Source organism: Mycteria americana, chromosome 9 (genome assembly GCF_035582795.1).
Source record: "Mycteria americana isolate JAX WOST 10 ecotype Jacksonville Zoo and Gardens chromosome 9, USCA_MyAme_1.0, whole genome shotgun sequence".
Taxonomy (NCBI): Eukaryota; Metazoa; Chordata; class Aves; order Ciconiiformes; family Ciconiidae; genus Mycteria; species Mycteria americana.
In genome coordinates, this window is record NC_134373.1 from 2,562,587 (window position 1) to 2,589,272 (window position 26,686).

At 42.5% G+C, this 26,686-nt stretch overlaps 1 protein-coding gene across 3 annotated transcripts in view; it reads left to right on the forward strand.

The window, feature by feature from the left end:
- The window catches only part of AGAP1 (ArfGAP with GTPase domain, ankyrin repeat and PH domain 1), a 386,681-nt gene that overhangs the window by 246,715 nt on the left and 113,280 nt on the right, over positions 1 to 26,686 (forward strand). For all 3 annotated transcript variants that reach the window (XM_075511168.1, XM_075511170.1, XM_075511169.1), the window contains one exon: positions 12,257 to 12,425. In XM_075511168.1, coding sequence (XP_075367283.1) covers positions 12,257 to 12,425 — 169 coding nt within the window. The remainder of the gene's footprint in view (positions 1 to 12,256; positions 12,426 to 26,686) is intronic.

Genomic DNA, 26,686 nt, shown 5'->3' on the forward strand with positions numbered 1-26,686 from the left:
AGTCCCGAAATACCTGAATTGCATATTGGTATTGCTCACAGAAGGGAAGCACGGATACTGCGTGCCTTTGAGGCAGCCCCCACGGAGCTCCCACATGTGTTGGCCAACTCTGGGTCATCAGGCAAGGAGGAGGCAAGCTGCCATTGTCTGCGCCCGAGTCCCTTCCTCACTTTGTAGAAGTGCTCTATTGTTCCTGGCGGTTGCTGTGCATGTGTTAGTTTTTCATTGCCTCTTGCAGACAATAGAGTACTTCTCTGTAGGCTTCCCTGGAGCTGCTTAGTCTCCCCCAGAGTGACAATCCATTGAGATTAGAGGTAATTACTTTGAGATTAGAGGTAAATCCATTGGAGATTAGAGAGAATCCATTTAAAGAAGAAGTAATTACTAGCCTGTAATTGTTTCCCTCTATCCTCCACCGTGTGTCCCCCCCACCCCAAGAAAAAGGGTCACGGCTCCGTATTTCCATTTGCTCAGACCTTCTTGCGTAGATCGGAGAGGTTTGTAACGTGCTACTTTTCCCTTGGCTGTATGTGGGTAGGTAGTGGTGAGGGACCATGCTCAGCTCCTAGCTGACAGGAAGCTACTGGGGAAAATGTCGTATTCCTTCAGGGGCTTCTTGAGACACCTTCACCGAAACCACTCTCTAGGAGTGTCTAGGCTTCTGCTCATTTGTGTTAAAATCTTTCTGTGACACAATTTGTATTGTAAATGATGCTGGTTTAATGCCTTATTTCTGTGGTCTTTAGCCTTCAAAGAGTCACTGCACTGCTTCTGCAGTATGTTTCCGTACGGCCGATGGACTATTTCTTGTCAATTAACTGTTGTTAACATACGCTGCCGAGCATTCGTCAGCCACCAGGCAGTAGTATGTGAGTCGCATCTTCTCTGCCCTGTGCAAACCACAGTGGGAGGAAGAGGCAGGACCAGGTACTTGAAGTCAATTGCACTCCCGGTACAGTTTGCACAAAGCTTTGTAGGCAGGAAAGTCAGAATTTCTTTTTGGGTATTGCCAAGTGAATGGGTTTTCCCCCAAACAGGACTCTGATAATGTGTTTCTTGTTCGGTTTTGCTAGTTTTTCTTTATCTGTAACTACTTGTTGCTTTTTTCACAGCAAGCCAAAGAAACTGATGGATTTTTTAATACTGTGCTTGCATTGCTGTTTGGGATAATTTCTTACATTGTTTGGAAAAATAAGGACCTTGTCCCTACCAACCTTCCCATTAAATAGCACTGAAGAAAACAACTTTTGTTAACCGTCTAAAGTCAGTTTCCTAAACTCATAGAACGCCTGGCTCTAATCTGACCTGTTGGTTAGATTTGGGTTATCTCAGGTATGCAGGTCATTTTGGTTATACAAAATTTTGCAGTTGTAATTCCGTGAAGCGAAAGGTGGGCTGGCCTCTAGTGGTGGCAGAAGAAGTAAATTTAGAAGATAATTTGGTCTTTCCAGACTGTGGTTTGAGTCAGAACATAACACCTGCATTGGAAGAACCTATTATAATACTTCGTGGCTGATAGTGAGCGCTGTGTTAAATATTGCTTGAGATTTGGCCAGAAGTGGATCAGTTGTCTCTGTCAGACGTGTTCAGTGGCAGCTGAGGCATGAAGGCGGTGTTTTTAATACAGAGAATGTGTCTGTATTGCAGAAATCAGTACTGTCACCCTCCTTGAAAGGATTGGCTACAAAATGAAAGGTTCTGGGGTGGGGAGCGAAAAATCAAATGAGTACCTTTCTTACAGAGGAGGTGTCCCTGGAAGGGTCAGGCCTGTTTGGCAGGGCAGCATTTTGAAATGACTGTTGTACTATGCCAGCTAAATGAGTAACTACTAATGCCACCAGGTTGACGTTTGACACAATAGCTAAATTCATATTCTTTCTTTTCAAGAAAGTGGGGGGAGAGAAAAATGGGGAAAGAAAAATATATGTACATAAGCACCCTACTGTGTTCTGACTTGGTCATGTCAGGTTTTTTCAAGAGCCTCAAACCTTCCCGTCCCTTGGGATGCTGAGGAGCTATGCCGATAGAAAATGGTGGGGATAATGAGAGAGAACTTTGACCTGCAGGCTTCAAAGTTCACCATAGCTACCTATTCATCTTACACTTCTGGAGTATAGCCGTTGAGTGGATGACTAAAATTCTGGCCGACAAATTCAGTGTCAGCCTCCCCAAAGGGACCCGGGGGAATTTGTCTAGGCATCTCTTGGCTTTTAATGGCAGAATGCCATGTGCAAGGGCTCCCGAAATGTATTCACCAGGATACCTGCTGGGCAGCGTTACATGCCATGTCTTTATCTAAGCCGTATCCCGATGAATAGCTGATGATGTTTCACCACTCTCTGCCTGCCAGAGGGTTGCCATCATGCCACAGGTCAGTCGACGACAAAGCTTTAGCTGTGGATGTCCATTTTCTGTTCTTGTATCCCCATCATCATCACTGCCCCTCATTTATAAAAAGAAAAAAAAAACCTGAAAACAGCTTTTTTAGGGATGGGCTTTTTTTCCCCCCTTTTATATTTAATCTGTTCTAGATTTGCTTTCAAATAAAAGCACAGCGCTGTGGCACCTTATGGGGGAAGAACAGCTTCTTAAGTACAAGAGAAGGAAGGTCTGGTGCCCATCACACACATGATATGTAAATCCCATGTAGTACCTATACAGCAAGGTTGATTTTTTGCTTGCTGAGGTCTATATTGCAGTAATGCCCCTCTTCAACCATGCTCCGATCCTCACTGATCTAGTTTGATAACCTGCGCTGAGGTGTGAAGTGATTGAGAGGGGGAAACCTATCCTTTATCTCCTTGAGACGTGTGTGGATTCACCTGGTCTGCTCGATTCATCTGATAGTAGCCACGGTTTCAAAATTCTGCCTTAAAAATAGTGTTGACTGAGTGAGCGGCCTATGTGAGCTAGCTCAAAGGGAGCATTAGCAATGTTGCTACCCTCAAATAAACTGAATGTATTCTTTAAAAAAAGCAAATTTTCAGCCTGGTAAGGAGTCGTATCCAACACTAGGCTAAACTTTGCGCCAGAGCTTCAACAACATATTATACGGACACGTTTTCTCGGAAGATGATACAAAACAGACCCAATACGTGGGCCTGTAAAATTCTTTGACGCTTGGGGTGGGGGACTGGGCTTTCAGTTGAGCATTCTTTGCTTGGCTGTTTCCTCCAGGAAAAGCAGACTTGGTGAGAAATAGGAGGCTATTGAAAATGTCCTCTATGTCGGAGGACATCTGGAAGTTCCAGTGTCTGAAAGTGGTGTAGATCCACACACTTTTCTCAGGTCCCATAATATGCAGCGTTTTTCTTAGAGCTGCAGTTGAAATTTTTGACCGTTACCAGTTCTTATGATTCTCCTGAATAATTTGAAAATGGAAAGCGTGCTTGCAAATACAGTATTCCGTCTCCCCCCATGCGTAAGAGCACAGCATGCTAGCCGGGCTGCGTGGCCTGTCGGCAGTGGGGTTGTCCGGCCGCGGAGCTGGGGGTTGCTCTAGCCAGGGGAGCAGCGCTCGCCTTCATGGTTATGAATAACCGCCTACAGACATCGTTCCGGTTCAGCCTGATTTTCAGGGTTGCGTTACCTCAGGCTGCTTAATAGCTCCGAAGTGTGTTGTTTGTGTTGCTTTAATAGAAATATTCATGCTCCTATATGTTTCTAAAATACCATCGTGTATGCCCTTTTTTTTCCCCCCTGTTTTTGCTTCAAAGGAATGTAAAGCTGGATATTGGCTGGCTCTGAGAGCCCTTCTAGCTGGCCTTTCGTATGAACAACTAATCCTCAAATCGGGCTTTGGTAAATAAATATTTGAACTGACAAAAGGATATGCATGTGTTGCTTTTCACATTAGATGTAGCTCTACCTCCTGAAAGAGTAGTGATCAAAGCAAACCCTACAGAGCAAAAATGAGGATATAGTTTGACTGGCAATGAAGATAAATCTGTCTGAAGCATGTGTAAGTTTTTATTATAGTTATTGCATCCATTAATATGCCTAAAACATTGGTTAAGATAGAAAAAATGAATGATAGGAGCAGTTACAAAATACGTGTCTAGTAATCGCTTATTACAGTTGATGAGTTGATGCCGTATTTTTTCCGCTCACCACAGCTGGCACTCTCTGGAAGCCTTTTCATCAAAGCCATGTTCAGAGCAGCATTCTCCCTTCTAACATTATTGACTTAAATTTCCCAGAGCTTTCCTTCCTTAATTCTGGCATGTTTCACTGCAAATTTACATTGCTTCTAGTGATGGCTAGAGGATAACCGACCTTTATGGAAAAAATAAGTGTCAATCATGCTGCTGTAACTTTTTTTGGTAAAGATACCAAACATAAAACATCTAACCTACACTGTTTTAAAAGCAAAAGAGGCTTTTATAACGTGGTTTAGCTGTAGAGATCACTTACTTACTTTACAGCTTCCTGAAAAACTTCTTTGTTATCTTAAAGATGTAACAGAGTGAAGATCGGTTTGGGAGAAAAACTTAAAAACGGATAGGGAAACTAGAAGCTAAAACGTGTTTGCAGTCCTTAAGTGAGACCTATCATTTGGGACAGCTGTCAAGGCAAATTATTTTCCACCCCCCTGGCTTTGTGGCTTTTCAAACTAGAAATGATCTTGCCTGAAAGTGCCATCGCACCTGCTCTGCTCAGTGAAAAATCAGACCAGTTCCTGACGATCGGCAAGCCACCCTGTGAAATACTCCTTAAATACGTAATCCCAGTCGATAGGAAAGGAGAGGGAGACCGATCATTCACAGTAACTTCTTACAATCACTTCCATGACTTGTTACAGATACTCACAGGTCACCAAATGCACAAACAAGGCAAATGTGAAGCATTTTTAGTTTCAAGCCCATTCCTTTCGGAGGGCATGACAAGATTTATCACGTCATTAGTGTAGGATATTGTAGCAAACACAATACCGCTGTTGCAGAGCTGTGCGAACTTGCAGTATGTAGTAAGGAGCAGCAAAGGTACATTTCAGTGTCATGTCTACTCTCGCTTCAAAAAGGCAGGGAAAATTTTTGGTGTTGGAATGAGCTACAATTTAAATGGCAAAAGCCAAGCTATTAATTAATCACGGGGCTTTATAAAATTCGGGCTTCCTGTCCAGCAGAGCTAACTGCTGTGGATATAAATGCTTCATAAATTACTCAGGATGGTAAAACTCTGATTTGTCTGTTACAGCAGCTCTTGTTACAAAGTCTGAATGCGAAGTGAAGTGCAGACGGAAGAATTTTCTTAAAACTTTATGAAAATGAGCGATCCATTTAAAAAAACCCAACATCTTGTGAAACTGCTTTTGTGTTGAAAGCGTTGCCCTAACTTCCTCCCCTGCCCCTGCAACACTGATCGAACTGATTAACACATAGTATGGATATAGTCAATGCTTTTTATTACTGAAATGTGATGTTCTTGATTCCCGATGTGAATAAAAGAGATTTGAGATGACCTCCTTTTTGTCAGGACAGAGTGCTTTAGGGTGATCAGTGTTTTCCAGAATGCGTTTTCATTCCTATGTTCTCCTCAGAAAATAACATTTCATTGCTTTTCTTAAGATTAACTATATATTATGAAGCCGAATGATATTATGCCCGTATTTATATGCGAGAGGGGAGGATGGCTAATTTAACAGGAACATTTGATGAATATATTCCACTGTGGCTCATAACCTGATGGTAGGTTTGTTGCTGAGGTCCTTCCCGGGAAGGGGGGGCAGAGGAGTTGGAGACTTTTGTTTCTTCTTAGGTGTGCCTGTGGCCCCAAATGGAAACCAATCAAGGAGCGATTTATGTTCATTAAGTGCTTGTCAAAACTGAAAAATTTTCTAATCAACAGCAATCTAGCTGAGGCCCCTCAATGGCTGGGAGTGTCGCCTCCGCAGTATCGGCTATTTGCCTGTTACAACTCTAGGCTAGAAATCCGCTGATGATTACATTAGGCTAAGCTGCGAAGTAAATGAACCATGTCTTATTTAGGTGCAACTAGCTTCAGTGTAGTCCTGCCCCGCAGGGCACTTTATAGCGTTTTATGGCTTTAAAATTAGTGTAGCTTCCCATTTGCTGCAGGGTGCTGCATGTTATGCCTTTGAACTCAATAAGCAAAGGAAAGGGGGCCTTTTGTTTTTTTTCTCCCCCCCTTTTCTTCTTTTTGCAGTTTAGCAATTTTGTTTTGCATCTTTTCCAGACGGCGTTTTGCAATAAAAATGTCTGACTGCCACGTACAGGCACAAAAGTCAAGGCTCCATCCATTTACTGGTCTGCTGGGGGTTTGGGGGTTTTTCGTCTGGTTTGGGGGGAAGGGGATTGGGTTTTGTTTTTCGGAAGCAGTTGTTGCTGATGGTGAACAAGAGGTTTTGTGGGTCCAAAAGGTCAGCTCACGAAATTGGAATTGTGTTTCAAAAAATATGCCACCCACAGTCTTTAAAATGTCATCCAGAGGTGCAGCTATAAACTTTCTTTTCCATAATAATTTTTATTTCACCTCAGATGAGGAAACACTATTTCAGCCTCAGTAAGCTAAGCCTTAGGAGTGTTTTGTCCGATTGAACGGTGGGGAAAAACTAGCATGAAATGAAGGTGTTTTTCTCGGAAGCTCAGTGTGAACCAGGGACAGGTCTGGGAAGGATGCTGGGCCTGGACCAGTTCCTAGCGTTGGAAGACAGGCTGCTTCTGAGAGATTTTAATAGCTCAAAATGAGAAAAAGTGTGACATTCATACTGTGTACCATTAAAGACATGGAAAGGCATTGTTCTCTGAGAGCCTGTCTTGTTTGGGATGTTGTGCGTTGGAAAAGGGTGGCAGTGGGACAGGTACATGGTGGAAGAAACGTGGGGAGGCTTGCTAGGAGAGAGATGTTTTGTTTGTTTTTTTAAATATACGTTAATGTTATGACACATGGCAATCCTGAGATGAGGGGTTTGGATGTGAGCTTTGAGTCCCATTCACTGACTGCCACGATGTAAAAAAATGTACCTTCAGTGAAGGGGATTTTTGTGCAAGGTAGCTCTATCCACAGTCCCGCTGAGCCCGGCCACAGGAGACCCGAATTGTTGTCTTCTACAGCTTGGTCCTCCTGTCTTCTTGGGGAGACTTCTTGGCCAAGTAGACCAGGTTGCAGCATAAGCCTTTTTGCTGCAATCCCAGGACAGACGTACAGTCCAAAGCAGTTCAATTAGAAAGAGTCCGACTCGGTCTTCTGTTGCTGCCAGAGCAGAACTGAACTTGCCTGCGCGGGCAGGCTGCCAGAACCTGCCCGCTCGGGTGCTTTCAGCGGAAACCTGGCTGAGTAGAATGGTTGAGCTCTCATTCTTCATGGGCTTGTTTTCTGTTACCTTGGAAAATATTTTGCAATTGTGCAAATCAAGAGGAAAATACCTACCTTAAGGACAGAAGGATTTGCGTGCAGGCAGCTATACAGAAAAGTATGGGCAATTTAGCTCTCACAGTACTAACTGATAAATATTATATTCAGTAACTCAGCATTCATACGCATTTTCTTGCTTAATACACTGATAATGAAAATCTGTGGTTTTGAAACACAGCCTAGGTAGCAGAAAGGCATTTGTGTGTGTGTGTGTGTGTGTGTGACAAGGATGACCATCTCTTGTATTAGAGACATTTGAAAATCCTCAAACTCCATAATGTTTTTGATAGCCACAGTGTTACATACCTAACATGAGCCACGTCTTTAACTTAAGGATCATTCTAGGGAGGAACCGTACTGCCACGTGCTCTGTGGTCCTTCAGTGAAGTAGTTGAGATATCTGTGGTAGACTTGGATGGTGTGAGTTTGTGTTGCAGCTTCATGGAAGCAGCAACCATCACTTTCCCTCAGTCTCATCCCTATGCCCTTCCTCCCCTGAAAAAGGGGCCAAGCAGGCAGCAGCAGCTCTGAGCGTAGCTGTGGAAGAAGAGATGTTTGCCTGTTGTCTTCAGTCTTCTCGGCTGGGAGAAAGTAGGCAGCTAGCTGGAAGCATCACGTAAGTCTGGGTTCAGCTTGTGGCCCTTGGTGGAGCGTCTTCTCTGGCTTGGAGGGCAATCAGAAGCCACTATGCGATGTACGGCAGCAAGTTTAACAACCACTGGCATTTGAAAACAAAAGGGGCCCCCCAAAATAGCAGTGGGGTTTTTTTTGGTAAGGTCTGTTTAGAAAACATCATCATACCTGTTTGCTCAATTTGCATGTCTGAAAGGCTTCTGTTCAGTTAATTGGTTAAATTAATTTCTGCTGTTGTAAACAGGGAGCTGTATTAAGAGCAGAACTAAAGTAATTTTATTTCACATTATTCTGTGTCATGGCACATCGTTTCTTTCTTACTCAAGGCAATTCATTTTGTGGTGCTGTCAAATAATATTTTGTGTCATCTTCGGTCAATGTAGCTTTTACGATTTTCGCTGATATTTTAACAGTTTATTTAGTCCTCTAGATAATGGTCAATGGCCTTGAGTAGTCAAATTAACACCTCGGCAGCACTATATTTGAGCAAACCGCTAACGGTAACCTCAGGATGAAAAGCAATGAGAATCAATATAGCGAGCGTATTTTTAGGGATTATTGATTGATTGATGCGTTCTGGCCTTAACTTGAAGAGGCAGCATTGCCCCACAGCTGACTAAGATTAAGTTGCCAGTTACTGATAACTGCAGGCCGTTACCTGCGTAGTATTTCACTAGCTCAGAGATTAGATGGAGACCTTTTATAGTCCTTAGCTGAAGAAACCGTGGCGTTCGCAGGGTCTGTAATGCCTACCCGGCTGCAGGAAAACGCTACGCTCTTCTCCGGCTCGTACCAGCCGTTGCCGTGAGAATTGGAGGCGACATTGATTTGATTCAGCGCTGCCCGTTATTCCTGTAGGGATCGATTTGGGACAACTGAGGCACTAATGGCTTGTCTCCCCCCCCCGCCTCCGAAGGCAGCTCCGCAGAAGGTGGGAGCCATGTTAAGCTGTGCTGCTGTCAGCAAGCTGAGAGCTGTGGGTCTCCCCGCCACAACTCTCAATTGCTAGCAGGTTTCTCTCATTGCACCTCATTTGCATCTGGGGCATCAATTAGCATGTTTGTTGAGGCTAATTGAATGAAACTCAATCATAGCTCTTAATTGCTTGACTATGTGAAAAGAAATCACATTAATGCAGCTAATTAAGTGTATGGCAATAGATGCAACATAATTAGGAGCGAAATGTAAAAAACAAGCGATGGCGAAGGTGCAAGCGCAGGGGTGCGGGGGACTGGGGCGCTGGTTTCTCCTGTTATCCACGCATTTGGGGAGGGTTCCCTTTCCTTTGCTGCTTGCTTTTTTTTTTTTTTTTTCCCCTGCGTTGCTGAATGATGAACATGGACAAGTTGAGAAGAAAAATGCAAATGGATTTGCAATTACTACTTTTTCAAGCTGTTGAGGGGCAGAAGATGGCACTTCTGGGGTGGCCCGCTGTTGAGTGGGCTCTAGGGACTTGTTAAGTGCTGTTTAAAAGTACTTGGCTTTGAATTACCCTCATGCCTTGTTAAAGGGTTTTTTCCCCTTTTTTCTCGGATCAGCATTTTCTACAACTAACATCTAGGGGAGTTATATCTGTAACATTTGCATATCAAAATCAGGCTTGCTGTCTTCTCTTTAACACAGCATATTCCAGATGACAGCAAGACCCTCATCTGTTCTAATCCGATCAAACCCTCCATTGCGCTTCTGAAGCCGCGACATTAGTTTGTAGTTTTAACTTTTATTCCCCAAGTGCAGATCTGAAGGAGCGCGCGTGGGGGCGGATGCTCCGCCGACTGGAAACTTGGTGCTTGCCTCTCCTCCTCGGGGAGATGCAGAGATTATCGCTATGCATCTTGCGCACAATGAAAGAGTCTTTATTATTTACATTTGATATATCCCTATAAATATTTAAGCTGACATTAATACCTATGTGGCATCTGTTGTGTTTGGGCACTTTCGTATAATAGCGGTGTGGCTACAGCGCATTTATTTCCTGTTTGCCAACATTCACTTGCTCTCTCGAATGGTTTATAGCTCACCTAAGCCCGGTTTACTCTCAATTAAAAGGGCTTTAATAATGCCCTGTCACATCTCACAAGTTGGCAAGGTAGCAGGGAAATCGTGCATGCTATTCATCTGAAGAATTTGGAATAAACACTTCCTTCTGAAATTTAAATGGCGTACAGTGGTGGTTGTACGTTAAATAAAACGTGTCTATTAAAAAGAGTACATGCTGAGGTTTAGTCACTATCTGATTAAGCCTCATTTTAGAGCCCATAAGCAATAAATGCTCAATTATGTTCTGCTTATTGTATTTTAATTTGTGAAGAACTGACACTGAACAAGAAAGTTACGCCAACTTGATAATTTATGGATGAAACCGTTTTGTTCATTTCTATCTAACACCGAGTGAATGAATTTTTATTAATGGATTGCCTTTGTTTCTTTTGGCAGCAGAGCTCTGTGTCCTCTCCCCATGAATTGTTCAGACCCCCCCCTTTTTACTGTTAAAAATTCTCAAACAGCTGAGGGGGAAAAAAAGCTGGTGTGATGGCTTAGTTTTGGGTTTTTATCACAGATTAATGTTAGCTGTGAAGAAATGAATGCTGGTCCGGTAGTAGATTTTTGATGTGTTTTGAGCGGAATATATAATTTGTATTGCAAAAACTGTCAAAGGTGGAAAGATTTTTGAGGGAGCCGATTGCTGCCCGTATTGTGGCAGCATTGGCGTAGACCTCGGGTATGCTTTTAGTCCATTTGGGTACGTACTTGTAAAATTGGTGCTCTGGTGGTGTACTGCAGGTTTGGGACCAACCTAATTAATATTGGTATTCTTTCACGTAACACCTCCTAATCTGGCTAAATCTTGCCCTGACCACTTGGACATCTGGGAGTTACGTCTTTGCTGGCAAGTCTTTGCTCGTGCAGACGCCCACAGCATCACCCAGGCGTACATTGATCAAATTCTGTCTGGAAAGGAATTAGATTTTTTGCCCCAGCTGCTCCACATAGAAGATGGCTCAAGAATACCGTTCCCTTGGTTTCCAGCTTAACTCAAGAGCTTAGCCCAGGTCTTTTCCCAGCCTTTAGTTCAAATTGCTGTTTTCCTCTTGGGGTGCATATACCCAGATGTATTTTTGTGCAATGCCCATACCCCTTTTCACCCTTGATTTAGCGATGCTGTGCAACCTGTCTTGCATGACTTCTCATAAGATACAGTCTCTGTTTCTTTAGTGTCCTCATAGTTTTTCCAGTTTCAGTTATTTTTTCTGGGATGCAAGTAACCACAACCATGTGTATCAGGAGATGAAAACTTTGGTGTCTTGCGTACTGGCTTTAACATTCACCGTCTCTACTGGAAATACCTCTTCTGATGTATCCCAGGATCGCAGCCTCAGTGGCTGTCTCACCTTAGTGAATTGTCATTTGCCCTCTGATAAAGACACCCATGTCCATGTGCTTTTCTGTTTTCATCTGAAGCAGCCCACGGATAATTTAGGGAATTCCTTTGAAGCTGGAAAGCAGAATCTCAAGAGCCTGTTTTCCCAGAAGCTTTTTACTGTTTGGAGAACTTTCTCATGGATTTCTTGGGAAGCGGTGGCTTGGCTCCAGTTGGTTGACCACTGTCTTTCCACAGCTGACTGGATTTGCTTATTTCCTCTTTGTGGACTTTCAAAAAAAGAATGAGGAAAAGCCTTTTCTACTTCTGGCTTCCAGCTTTTAGTGTGTTTACTCTAATCAGATACAATTTGCATAATTTTTTCCCTTCTATGATTTATTTTTTTAATGTGTGGAGGAAGGATCATATTCTAAGGAAACAATGTTGTAATTGCAGAAACCTTACCAGTCAGTGAGTGCCCTTTCATAACTTCCGTGCCTGCCGACCAATTTCGGCCAAGTTTGAGCGAGCAAGAGATGCATAAAACGTTGGCAGAGAGGAGACACGAGTAAGCGTGCTCATGAGGGACAGTCCGCCTTGTCTTCTCCTTCTCTTTGGGAGCTGCTAGCTGGTGAACTCCTACATGTGGCTCAGAATCACCCATGTTGTGAGTTGAGGATGTATTAGAAAGCTTGAGACTTTTGGGAGTATTTGTAGTGAGAAGTGTGGAAGGGATTATCAAGAAAATGGAAGGAAGGGGAAAACCCTATGGTGGGTGCTGGCAGATGATGTAGGACAAAAGTCTTATGAAACCAGGTTTCATTAGTTCTATTGCTTGCAGAACTACCTGTTTGATATTGGGGTTTGGATTTTTTTTCCTCTTACCAGGACTATATGCAGAACGTTCACGGGAAAGAAATCGACTTGCTGAGAACCACTGTGAAAGTCCCCGGGAAGAGGCCACCCCGAGCGACGTCAGCTTGTGCACCCATTTCCAGTCCCAAAACAAACGGCCTCTCCAAGGACATGAGCAGTTTACACATCTCGCCGAATTCAGGTAAGAGAATACCATGCTGGGCCAAAAAAGGGAAGGGCTGCATTTCCAAGTGCCTGTAGGCAATTGTCATGTACTGCTGGGACGGGGATGATATCTAGTAATAATTTACAAATCCAGATAACCACTGATGTGAAACTTCTTAAGCCCTGACTGCTGATCTGTCCTCCATGAGAGACTCTAGGTTTCTGAGTAACCTCCAACGTCCATCTTTTTATACTTGTTACCTTATACTTGCCTTATACCTGCCGAAACCCTACATAATTTCACAAAAATTAACATTTGTGAAGAATTGATGCTGCCTTACGACTGATCTGTTAGGTCTAATACTTTGGATAAACTGGAGATTTTTGAAAGGGCTTTTTGTGGCTTCCTGATGGGATCCACAGCACTTCTTTCCACCTTTAGAAGGATGCATAATTTTGGACTTTCCAGCAGCAAGATTCTTCTGTAGAAAGCTATTTTAGTTCGTTTATGGAAGTAGTTTATAGCTCCTTGTGAGCTCTAAACAGGGAAGTTTATTGTTCACTGAAGTACTTGACCATACAGCTAAGTGGATTTAAAAAATTGCATTAAGGAAAAACATTTAAGACTATTTATCTTGTAAAACGCACCGCTTATACAGAACTCATAATGGTATAGTGGTATAGCGTTGCTATAGAAGTTTTGTCAGCATGTTTGGGATGATGTCCATAAAGTGCCAAGTGCCTTTTGCATTTATGATGGACATAGACACCTCCAGCACGTGCCAACAAAACCATCCAAATGTACTTTTGTCCCTGTGCAGTACACGCTACGCAGGTAGGATGAGCAACCCCAGGAAGGAACTTGGTCACCCTGCTATTCAAGAGTCTTCTCTTGGATAGTAATAGTTATCTTATGCTTCAAGTTAAGATGTAATTCCCTGCGTTTTTGCGATGCGCATTCCCCTTTGTTAGGGGAGGAGGGAGAAGGATTTTCCTTCCAACCGCGGATGCCGCTCATTGCGATGAATGTTTACAAAAGGAAAAGATAAAAAAAAAAAGCCTTGTGGCTTTACAGTGGTGCCACTGAGCAGACATCCCTGGAGATCTTGTGTGGCATGTTATGTTAGTTTGGCTGGGGACCTGAAATGTCTGAAACCATGATTTGCTCAGACTCTTTTTCAAGTTGTAACCTACCCCTCGAGAGGCACAGAGCTGGCATTGTCACTGGAAGAGTTCATAGGAGAAAATTATTCATGGTTGGTTTGGTTTTTCCATTTTGCTGTTTAATTTAGATGACTGGGTGGGGGGGATGTTTTTGTTTCTCAACGTATTCCATAATTTAGGGAAGAAAAGTGCTGGACTGAGTCAATAAACCAGCGGAAAGACATTTAAATAAGACATTTCTGCTTTTAAGACACTTGAACACAGGCAAAAATTACTTGATTGCTCCAGAGAAGTACATTTCAGAAAACATATTCAGACATGCATACTAATATAGAGCTTATAACATGGAATTTACATGTTATGGCATATGCCTTAGATTGCCAGGTCAGAGGGAAACAGCTTGTACATGACTTTAATGAAATGTGCAATATTCACTTTGTTTCAGGACTCTCTGCACATATAATGCTTTCTTTACATGAAACTGTACAGTAGACAGCTCGCTCTGGCAGTGGTGGTAGCCACTGTGTATGTATCCTGGCTAGCCTCAGGTTTTATCACACAGCAATTGCTTTAAACGAGAAGAGTTCATTATACTAGAAAGTGCAAATGCTGGAAAACAGCTCTGCTTTTAGATAGCGTTTTTCAAATAACATGGTGGTAATAGTTGGAGCTTCTGTCCTCTCTCTTGGCTTCTTTATCATCATGCTTAGAAATACTGAAAGACTTTTCTGTTGTTGATGTCTGGTTACCACAGCTCAAGGTAGTAAGTCTTACTGTGGTTAAGTCTTAAAATAATTAATGCCCTCCTAATGTATGAAAGAGTTGTATCCAAGGGAAGTTGAACCTGATTTCTCTATCGTTACCCACTCGAACACCTTCGCTTCCCCTCTCATGCAGCTGGGATGCTACACTGATCCTTCTTTAATTTTAAGCAAGTTCTTGAACTGCTTATCTTTGCATGGCGCTCGACCCATAGATAAAGCAAGCATTGATGTCTTAATTATGTTACCCCTATAGCTGGCTGGAAGCATAACAGTTTTGAAGCATCTTTATAACTTGCTGGGGGAGCAGGCAAAGACAGGCTGGACTGAACAGCTTTACACTCTACATGGCAGCCGGACAGCCTGTTCATACCGTGCTACCTGCTGTCCCGTGCCCACTTTGGGTGTCGGAGGATATAGAGGGGGGATGTCCCAGGTATTGGTGTGAGAGGAGGGTCAGTGAAGACGCGCACGTCTCTGTAAGGTTGTGTTTCATTAGTTCAGCTGCATACGCAGCGAGTAGTTACAGACCCACTGTAGTATTTTCCCTTGCAGCCATTGCTTCTGAAATTCAGGTTGGTGCATTCAGTGCGTTATCAGCCACGGTATCTCTCCTTTGGGGTTTTTCTTCACAGAATTTGTTTCTTCTGAAGAAGTTGCCTTCATTGAATCTTTCTTACTTAAAGGCCACATTTGAGGTCTGCCTGGTTATTGCATTTCTGGAGAGAATGACCAGCAGCAGCAGGACAGAGGAGCTTTTTTAGAAAGCTGATTGATCCAAGCAGTGGTTTCTCACTTAAAACAAACAAAAGAAGGAACTGCTGATCAGTAAAGTATTGCTTTAAAAAAAAGAAATAAAAATGAAAAAAAAAGTAGTAGGACAGACTGGATCTGGGAAATAACTGTCAGCAGCTCAGCTGCCCATCAGTCCATATGTCACTCTCAATACTCTTGTGTTCAGGTAAGACTGAAGAGCTGCATTGCAGAGAGTGATTTTAAAATATATGGGGAATATCAGTATTGTAAAAAAGGCACTGTCACAAGCTGTGCCTGGCTTGTTAGTCTGGTTAAGTTTATTGACAGTGGTTTTTATGCAGAGGGCCACAGCTTCTGTTGGGTGGGAGACCCGCAGGTACTCGGCGCTCAGCTTCTGGAGCACCAGGAGGACTTCTGGTATTTCTGCAGTTGTCTGTCATGCAACTAAAAACATTTGCAAATTATCCCTGTGGTGGTGTCTCAGAGCTTCTTCTCAGTTGTTAGTGCTGGCAAAACGTTGTCTTCATCTTGAGCGATGCTTTAAAATTGATCACAAGGCTGAAACTCTCTGCTACTGTTTTTCTGTTGGGAGGTTTCTGTACACGGACCTGCTGTACAGAGGAGGTTTGGACTGAGCACAGAAAGAATCAGCACTTGCTATTTTTATTTTTAGGCATGCAAATACACTACATTCTCACTGCTTCACATGTTACCTCTTTCCCAAAACAGTGATGTTTTCTGTTGTTCTGTGCTTTTGCCAGTGCAGACTTGGTACCGGGAGTAATATTCCCCATGCCTAGAAGTGAGGGCAGTATTTCATTTAATTGTTTGATGTGGTCAGGAACAGACTAATTTTCCTTCTGCTGTTACGTAATTGTGTACCGTTTAGTGAAAAAGCTAAGATATTAAAAGAATACCACTGCTCAATTAAAATGTCACGTTTAAGATTGCCCCTGCAAATAGAATTCACTGTCTTTGCTTATACGTGCTGATAGCACAGGCTGACTAAAAACATTTCTCGGCTGAGATTACCTATTTGCCACGAACTTGTGTTCCTAGAAATGTCTGAACTTATTTTCATTCAGACATCAAAACAAAAAAAGTCAATGCATTTTTGTTATCAAATAGTGCTATACGTTTGAAGTCGTCAATGGTCTATTATTAAACACTGTTCGGAAGATGCCCCTTAAATATGGGTTTCATTGCCAACTTTGCCGATAAATATACGTATTTGATGTCTATTCGATTGCCTATAACTGACATGTTTTAAATTTATTCCTTTGCGAGTGCTCAGCAGATACTTTTCACTGGCTTTTAGTGGGATTACTTCTATTTTGGATAGATGCCAGCGCATCGGCTGGTCTAATAGGGAGGCAAAGGCAAAGCCTCTTGCCTGTCAACTGGTGGGTTGTAAAATAGGTGCTATGGGGGGTGCTGTCTCAGAGATTGGTACCCTTCGGCATAGGTGTCGGGGACAGCATGTGGGCAGACTCGGGATAGCTTGGGTCAGGGAACGGGAGCAGTCACCGCACAAGAGACGCTTTGGGGATAGCTTTTATCTCCTAGCTCCCACTTGATTTCTGAAGGGATGAACATTGGTACCTTGTGTGTCTGCGAGGCAGTGCTTGCTGCTAGAAGTAGAAGACATACTTCATCCATGAGAGAGCTCAAAAGTTCATTCAACTTCTCTTCTAATGCCCACCACAGTCTGTGAGGCAGTAGGGCAGCTTGAGCTCTTCCTTCTCATCACCTTCCCTGTCTAAAGCCTTCTTGGACCCGAGTGATCGCTTGCATCAAACATGTTCAGTCTCTTTCTCCTGCATGTTTAAGCCCAGTGCAGATCTTTCCCAAGGTGCTTCCCATAGCGTTGCTGTGAGAAGAATAAAAGGAATTAGGCTAATAAGGGAGATGGCCTGAATTCAAGAGGAGTATAATCAGTTATTTGGTAATATGATTTATAACGGCCAAGCAGTAGGTGAAAGTTTTATCTATTAGATCTAATTGACGTAGAAGTCACATGCAGAAGGAAAAGTTTAAAAGCATGTAATTGCTAGCACATTGAATTTAGTTGTGCTTTGTGGCACTCCTCCTTGTCTGAACAAGATTGTTTTTCTGGTTTTAAAGACTGTTCGATAAACAGACATATAATAACCATCTCTCAGTGACAGCTATCCCGATCTGGAAATGTGTTTACATCCCAAACATCTGGAAGCAGATATCTCTAGGAAATAATCATCTTAACAACAAAAGCCAAGTTCCAGTCCTTCTTGAGAGTTTCCATTTCACAGATGTAAAAAAAATAAAGACCTATATGAGCATTTGTGAAGAAAAAAACCCCAAGATTACTCTTTCCTGCTGGGTTTCCACATGGGCACAAGAGCTGGGAAGAAGACTTTTCCCTTGATGTTTATAGTCATGGTAGGACAGTAACCAAACTGGAAGTGAAAACAGCAGTGGGAAAAAGGAGTATTTTCTGTACTCTGTCAGAAAACAGACAAATGAGTAGAAGGTAAGGCCATTTCTGCTGTTGCAAGCCCAGACACCTTGATATTTCTCCCCCCCTCAAGTTTTGCCATGACACTTTAAAAGTGAAGGCTGGTCTCTGGGCTTTCTTGGGTTCTTGGAGGTGCAATTTGGGGTTTATCCTGTAAGAACTGGGATTCCGTGTGGCTGCTTCTCCCAGGCAATACGGAGGGATGGGGGGTTGTTTTGGTTTTGTTATATGAAGGCTTTAAGTGACAGGTTTTTAACGGTGGCTTTATGAAAGGTGCTCACGCTTGTATGCTAACTTGGTAGGAGTCTCTGAGTTGGGGGAAGTGGAAGCCTGTTCCCTTTAACCTATAGTTATGTTACTTTTGTGGTATCTTAAAGTTGTTGAATGATGCTTAAGTAGCTTAAATCTAAATTCAATTTACATGGCAGTGAACATCATTTTGTTGATGCATCTCAGTTTGAAGTACTCCAGAAAAGAGTAACTTGTGGGCTTGCTCAGTTCCAACTTTATTGAATAGTTGGTAGCATATTGCGGCAATGTCAGAAGGGCCAGCAGTCCTGTAAATCAGCCGCTGGCCAAGTCCCTCTGCCTTTTAGAAGCTGACTCAGTTCGTGCTGCCTTTGGAGCAGGAGTGGGTCTGGGTTTCAATTACTCCCAAGTTGGGTTGGAGTTGAGCTGGTGACCTGAAGGTGAACTTATTCCTGAAATCTCTCCCAGGAGTCATTTATTTCTTCTCCTCTACAAACAACCCAAAGCCTGAGCTGCAGCAAGAGCCACTGATGTAGAAAGTTCACATCTAAAAATAGCTTATGGTGTAGAGATAAATTGTTTCCTGATTAATACTTCATTTAAATAATTTGGTGCTATTAAATTTACTTACAATAGTGAGTGTACAGTATGTGAAGTATCCTAAAATGTGTTAGCTACATAGCCGTCGTTAAGTGTGCTAAAGGTTGTTATCTGCTAACTGTATGTGACACTTCAGACATGTTATAAGAACGGCATCTTCACATTTTTATAAATGTGAGTTTTCTATCTGTTATTAATTGTGATCATCTATCAAATCAACGTAGTGGTCATTAAATGACCTTATTTTACACTGAAGTGCTTGGAATCAGGCTGAGTTGGAAAGGACTGCCTTCCAGATTTTTCTTTTAAAAAGGTAGAGAATTGGTGTTTCAATTAGACCTGTATACCTTCAAAGTAAGATTTCTGACGTGGTGTCTTTATATCCTAATACCTGTCTAATAATTCTGTTCTTTAACCACTGCATTTGGTTTTTTCCTTTTAAGCCTGACTTATATCTACAGCCCTGCCTGTCATGTTGGGTAGCCATTTTCCACAATATCTGAATTAATAGCTGCTGAGTCCGCAGAGAGCCAGTACCCTCTGAAGTGTTGCGTGCCATATGCAGGAGGGGAAGTATGATGTAAAACTGTGGGTAGGATCACTCCTCTGTTGTGAATTCAAGTCTCGATCCAAAGTATACTGAATTTGTCGGTATTTTTGTAGATCATGTAATTTTTTTTAATCGGAGGTTACTGTGAGGATTCAGCTGTTATGATCAGGTTGGCGATGAATACAAACGTGTGTTGAGCCAAGAGGATATGCAATTGCTCCAAAGCCTATAGGTCTTCAGTGCTTTCACAAATATATGCAGAACTGAGTCCTAAATGCTTGAATCTACTCTGAAGTCCTTACTTGGAGGTGACTGAGGTTGTGCACTGGAGCAGCGTGTGACTTGGCGGTGCTGTGTTTTCTCTGGTGGAGTTCCCACGAGGCCAAAAGTTGGTAGTTAGTAGTTGTTTGCTACTAATTTTGTAGTCTAATGTAGTACATGAAATGACTTGACTTAACGTGAAACGTTTTCCGCGCTTCAACCTGAGCGTGAGTTTTACAGTTTTACCACAGATCACAAATGCAAGTTTGTGACTTACTCTTGTCGTTAATCACCCAAGTCAATTTTCCATTTGGTTGGGTTTGCTGTTAGTTCAGTGATATACAGCTGTAGCGAATGAAAGGAGAAGTTGTCCGTTTGCTCCTTTCAAAGGAAAAAAAGCCCAATTTTAAGTGCATCGGAGATTTCCCTGTCATCCCACTAGAGGGGGATCCCTCAAGGTCATCTTCTCCCGTTTCTTTGGACTGGGATTTGTTCTTTCACAGAATCGCAGAATCACAGAATCGTATAGGTTGGAAAAGACCTTTAAGATCATCGAGTCCAACCATTTCCAGAACTAGAGACAAATAAACTTTCACTGTTAGTACCCTATATTCCTTAATATTGGGGAAAAAAGGAGCAGGGCAAATACTAGTGTTAATGAAATAAATATTTGATAAAAGCACTGCATTTGTTAAATATTGGGGGGGGGGGAAGAGTTTGCTTAGATTTTCTCTTTAGGGAAAGAAGGAAACAACGAACTGTCTTAAGATTCTTTCGTGAGGTGGGCAAACGGTGCCCATCTCTAACGATGATTAGGTAGATAAAGGGTAGAAATGTGTCGTGAAGCTTCAGGCGGATGACTGTAGATGCTGGACAAGATGCAGTCGGTGCTGCTCAGCCTGTGCCTGTTTCACTCTGGTTGATTTTCATGCCTCCGTTGTGCCGTATCCTGAATAAAATCACAGATCTGTCTTGTCCACCCGATGCAATCTCGCCCAGTTTTTGACGGTTACACGTTGTAATGCTAACCGGTTGGATGTTAAGACCTTTGCAGAATTGCTCGTTCTTTTTCCCCCAGTGATTTTAAAATATTAAAGCCATCAGGAGGGTTGAAGCTGATTTACCAAAAGGGAAAAAAAATTCACAAATGTGTTTTGAGTATTGAACTGCCGTTGACATCTAAAGTCCCAACCATGCTGTTTTCCTCCACACTCCAGCAATCAGGACATCCAGCAAACCCATAAAAAACCAAACTAATAGCATGAATATTCAGTGACCTAGAATACTAATTATTGTCATGAATATTAATGTGATCGGACTTGCTTTTTCCTCTTCTCTTTCTCTCTGGCTCTTTTTTTCTTTTTTTTCTTTTTTTTTTTTTTTTTCCCCCCACTCAGCCAGCTCTAAAGATGGACCATAATGAGAGCATTTAAGAGAGAGAGCGCTCTCCGCCGTGACAGGGACCGGGGTAATAAGGAGAGCTTGATTAACGTGGTGCACTTGGGGGAGAGATGAGAAGATTCACGTGGGCCTGTTGTGGGGGAGGCAATGAGGCACCGGCGGCTGTGTTGCTGCTCCCTCAGATTAATGAGGCCTAAGAGTGCATTAGGAACAGTGACAAAGGTTTGATCTAATGGGCTCAGTCATTTTTCCTTTGAGTGACAGACGCACAGAAGTAATTGGCTGTGCAGAATGGCAGCTCATTGGCAGTACTTAAGGATACATTATCCCCGTTGTGTGGCCCGCAGAGGCTGTTTATCAAAACTGCTCACACTGCAGACATGCATTCACTTAGCTGCTGTTACAGTGGCAATAGCTATTAAAAAAAAAAAGTCATCTCGCATTCGTATCTATTGTCTCTTTTTCGAAAATAAAGTTTCTTTGTTCCATTTTCTTAAGAGTCTGGAGGATATTTGAATACCGGCAGTCGTCCCTCCCCGTCCCAAAGAGGCTCTGGTTGCAGCTCGCAGGGTTCGGGGAGGTTCGTAGGCTCATGGAAAGCTCCCAAAGTTAGTTCGGTTAATCTTACCCGCTTTCGATGTAGATCCAGCGTGCAGGTAAGACCACCCCACACCCCCGCCCCCTCTCCAATTTCATTATTAATAACTTCCACAGACAGTCAAAGGGATTAGGAAGCATTTTACATCTTTTGCCTCAGGCCCCTACACATGCTTCGCTTTACATGCGAGCAGCATAATACCTCGGAATTATTTGATTTTGCGGTGCTATTTTTCGCAAAGTTAAATTCACAATTGTTAACAGGATTTGCAAAGAAATAACAGCAATACAAAGTAGAGCATTTGGCGGTGTAAAATGGTCACCTCTGGGTCTTAAAGATGCAGTTCCTTAACAAGCAGGTAACCTCAATCAGGACTTGCCCAGAAAGCGAAGCGTACCTTATTTATTACTGTTATTTGTTAAAACTACTGAAAAAATAGTAATATGCCTGCTGGGAAAGGAAAGCACACTTTGATCCCAGCAGAATAAATAGTCTGGGATCTTGAGCTGAAACCCTTGGTGAAGATCTTGGGTTTAACTTTCTTTTAGAAGAGCTGTCTCCTCTGATGACTTAATTTTCCTCCTCGCTTGCTGTGTTGGTTTGGCATGCTCTGAGAATAATAGCTTTTCTCGTTATACTCCCAGCACCATGTCCTTCAGTGCCAGGATATTTCTTGGCATTGCCTTGTTTGTTCATTAGTATTGACCCTTCTCGGTTTGTACACTGCTCATCAAGCCCGGTTCGCAGAGGCTGCCCTGCCAGGCTGTGAGATGGAAGGTCTTCCTCTATTAATAGCTGCTTATCTTCAGGAAATTTGTTCAGATAAGAAATGCTTCTGAAAAAAAATCATAAGTTAAACCCACAAGCAAGTTGTCTGCTACGGTATTGAAAATGATTGTCAGTGTATTGAAGGAGAGTTTCAATACTGGAACCAGTGTGTTTTGGAAAGATACTGTCGTCTCGCTCTTTCTCGTTCCACGTACGAGTAACCCCAAGTTATTTTAGGTCCCTGATAAGCCCAAGGCAGAAATGATGTGCTGTTTGCACACTGCCGTCAGATCAAAACAGAATCCGTAGCAATACTTTAGTAGGCTTTCCCGCATTAATAACCCCGCTCATGAACCTGGTTATGGAAGTTGGAGCTCTCCGGCCCTGGTCCCACAGCTGATCTTCCTGAGAACGTGGCCAGACAGTGCTCCGACACCTGGGCGGTACCTTCCTTTCCCATGCGGACTTACTGTACTCGGTTGGAGAGGCAAGGGGCTGTAAGTAGCAGTTTTCCCAGATTTCAGTTGCAGGGCATGATCTCCAGAGTTGGCAAGGAAAGGAGGATGCATCTGTGAAAGGTGGATGCTGGCATCTGAGGCAGCAAACTGATGGAACCCAGAAGAGCTATCCCCAAATTTTCCTCGGCTAAAGCGGGAGTTGTCCCCACATTCATCTTTATAGGCAAAGCAGAAGGCAGCGAAGGCAGAAAGTGGCACAGCTTGGGTGGTCAGCCACTTCTGAGGAAAGTTTTGTCCACGGGAAAGATTTCTGCGCAACTCTGGGGATTTATTGATAAACGTAGTGCAGAATTGAGGAAAGGGGAAGGGAATGCTTTTCATCTTTTTGCAGCAAGCAAAGTGGCCTCTTGCCTTTTGCACCCTAATGCCTGAAGAAACTTTGGGGAGCAGTGTTGGGTATGGGTTTTGAATGGGCGACCAACAGCCAATCTAATCTACTTGACGGTGCCTTTTACAGAATTAGAGGGCATTTCAAGAGTAGGCAGTGTTCCTGCAACATGAAGTGACCCAACATGATTTGAAACAATTAACCCTCTGATATCAAGAGTCAGGATTTCCTGACCCACAACTCTAATGTATTTTTCATTAGTTCTAACAGCTGGTGAGCACAGCCCTCTGGCCTTAAGAGGTTTATTTCTTTTTTTGGAGGAGAAACTCGTCGTGAACATGAAGAGCGTAACACAAATAAAACATGGCCATGGTGAAAGCGTAGCAGTAGGCTGTAGTTCATCTGATTCAGTCTTTCTGTGCCTCTGTGCAGCCGCTCTCTGCAGGTCTCATACACTGCTGCTTCATGGAAGAATATAGTTCTGCTTCATGACTCTTGCAATGTCTGCTCGTCTCATAAATTCAAGAGTATATTAGTTGCAATCCGGAATGTAACTTCTTGTAACTAAGTGATTTGTTTGGGAGAGATCACAAATGTGTCTGCAGCAGGAGACCACCTCTATGTATTTAAGTCACTTGTATCTCACTTTTTAAGGCATAGCTGTGGATTATATTCATTCTGCATTTGCAACTAGTGGGTGGTGGAATTGGTGAAGGCTTAGTTTAAAGTGATGTGTCTGTTAAAATAAGCTGTGCTGCCCAGTGATGATTCACTATATTCTTTTTGTTAAGTTAAAAGACAGCAAACGAGGAATAGCTGAAATGCTGTCCACCGTACTGTTCCGTTACAAGAGCGACATGACAAAAAGCCCGAATGGTTTCTTTTTTCGTTGGGCAGGTTGCTGCATATACGTAAGATAACATTTATGTTAAACTTTATTGTATATTTTATTAAAATTTTTATAATACACAGGGTCTTTATCTTCTGGTTTTTACTGACAAGATGCGCACTTAGCATCTTCTATGGTCCTGTGTTTGTATAAATCCTTGTTATTTTCATAATGTTTCTAAGTATTGTAATCTGACCTTGCATTTATGGTGTGTTGTTTTGTAAATCTGAAACAACTGTGTATGAAGAGCCAAAGCGAGTTCCCCTGTGCATCGGAAACGGAGACACGTCCTGCCCCCAGCGTGTGTGTTTCTGTCAGCGTCTTAATACGTACATACGGACACACAGGCATGCACTCCTCTGCTTAATTCCTCTTACGCTTGAGTCTCTTGTCTTTACTTGCTCTTTCCTGTTTGCGGCTACTTACACTGAATAGATGGGTATATAAATGGGGTTTTGTGTGAGCACGCTCACTTTTCTTAGGGGTTCTTCTGCTGAGCGTTGACCAAACCTGGAAATTACCTTGAATCTTAATTTGGATGGGTTTTGTAGAGCTTAATTGTTTGAACGTTCTGTAAGCGTGATCATAATGGGGTATTTTATAATATCAGAAAAGATAGTTTTAATAAAGCTGTCTAGAGCTAGAAAGAGGAACTCTTCCTTTGATGCTCCTTTGGTAGATGAAAACATTTTTGTTCAATAGGAGACCAGCATCTTTTTTTGCTCATTTGAGACCAGTTCTGGCAACATACTGATATTCATTCAAATATAAATGCCATATTCACTTTGAAATGCAAATTGTTTAAAGAAAAATAGCATATGGTAGAGGTAAGTACCTTTTCAAATCAGCTCCCACACTTTAGGGATGTGAGTACAGCTAAAATTATTCTTTGGAAAGAATCTGGAGCCTTTGACACATTGAAGCTTGAACTAATCAAGGCTTCCCAGTAAGCATATACACATATCCATATCAAGGAAACAGTGCTGAGAATACATGGATTAGCATAGTAATTTAACTGCCCCCTGCTAATCAACTTAAGCAACCAGCTGATGCATACATGATGTATTTGAAGAGGCACTCTTTCACAACTTCAGAATGGGCCAGGTAGCTGACCATGAATTTCATGTTAATGTCAAGATATTATCTATCTGTCTATGTATAGATAGATATACATATGTGTGCGTATACATGTATGGATGGGGGAGACGAGATGCAGAATGCCTCAAGGCATTACTTGTAAGAGCTTGACGTAAAGGCTTCATGTGCTTAACCTAACGTACAGGGTTTACTTTCCAATGAGTATTGCTGGCCTCCTCTTTTTAACTGTCTCTCTCTTACCTGCTAAGACTGAGATGATTTCTGCTGTTGAGGCTTTATCCTTGAGCAAAAATAAAGGACGATTGCTTTGTGGAGGTCTGGATTGGGGTTTGCCTGTTATAAACAGGAAGAACCATAGGACTGTTTTGTAGAAGCTTTGTGCAGCATGCAAAGTGTGCAAGAAGAGCGGTTGACTTCCAGTAGTCCTTGTTTTGGTGTGACAGCATTAGTGCCTACTGGGGTGGTGGAATACACATCCTGGGCATGCTGCGATTAGACTGAGAAGTGGGAAAATTAGCAATGGATTGGGAAATAATGATTTTTAAATAAGGTTGTAAGTAACAAGTTTGTGCTAGAGCTGAACACATTCAGGAGGGGGAGAGGAAAGGGCACGCTGTGTTTTCTGTAGTCCAGCCCTTCTGATATCTACCCATGGATTCTGGCTTGCATGGTCTGATATAGCATGAAAATCTTACAGCACGTGAACAAAGTGGAATTTAACCTTGAATAAATGTTATCACAAGGGTTGTAGGTAGCAGGGTTATCAGACTATGGCGATAGAAAAGGCAGGGCTGAGCTGGGTTGTGTCATTGATCGGTAAGGTATTGAACAATGGGACTGGGCACCTATTTGTTGCTAGCAGCCCATACCTTTCAGAACTGTGAAGTGAAAGAAAAATTCCTATTTGATTTGCAGAATAAGTCACTTCCTCAACAGGTTCATATCATAACATGGGGTGTGGAGTTTCAGAAGATGGCATGAAGGTGAAAGTAAAGCTTTCGGTGCTGACATGATGATGTAGAAGTCTTGATACTATCCTGGGTATCCTTTTACATTTTTGATTTTGCATCGTGGTTAGAAAGTGACTGGACACTTCGGTTCGAAAATTTGTGAACTAGGTGGAAGATGTCAACATACAAATATTGCTGCTCTCTGCAACTCAGCACCCAGCACGGAGTAATGGGGATATGTCATCCAGGCGAAGATGTCCAATATTTGTTTCTGCTTTCCCATAATACCTAGGAAACGCTCCATCTCGGCTTTCACATACCAGTTTTCTCCTTCATGAGCTTTGTTACGAAGATGCTCTTGCAGGAATTCTTCACATGTAGCTTTCTGTTTTACTAGGCGCAGCGTGAAAGATGGCTACAGGCTAAAAGTGCACTTTTGTGGCATTGCTCTCGAGGCCGGCAGGGTAGATGCTTGTGAAAATTAAGTTGTTTCCAAAGCTATTTACCAGTAATAATCTAAAAATGCCCCAAAAGGTGCTACAGCACAAGCAAAGCAAAGCAAAGAGTTTGGATTAATCTGCTACATAATTGTGGCCTGTAAGTTTGATTTGGTAAACTCATTTGCGTAGTTGAAGGCTAATAAACAAAATCAGAAACAAGGCCAGAAAAAAGTTGGGAACTTTGCTGTAAGTTCATTTAAAAACAACAAATTTAAAGGACCTGTAGGTTTCTCTTATCCTGTGACTGCAACTCGAGTTGCAGTCAAAGGAACTGCAGCCATTTTGCTGCTTAGGTGTGTCAAAGTGCAAGCTGTTGAAAAATATCTTGAATCAAACAGGAATACAGAGTAGCTTCTGAGCTCAGAAAAGTTGTCTTGTTTTGCTTTGGGATGGAAGAAAAAAGAAAAAGATTG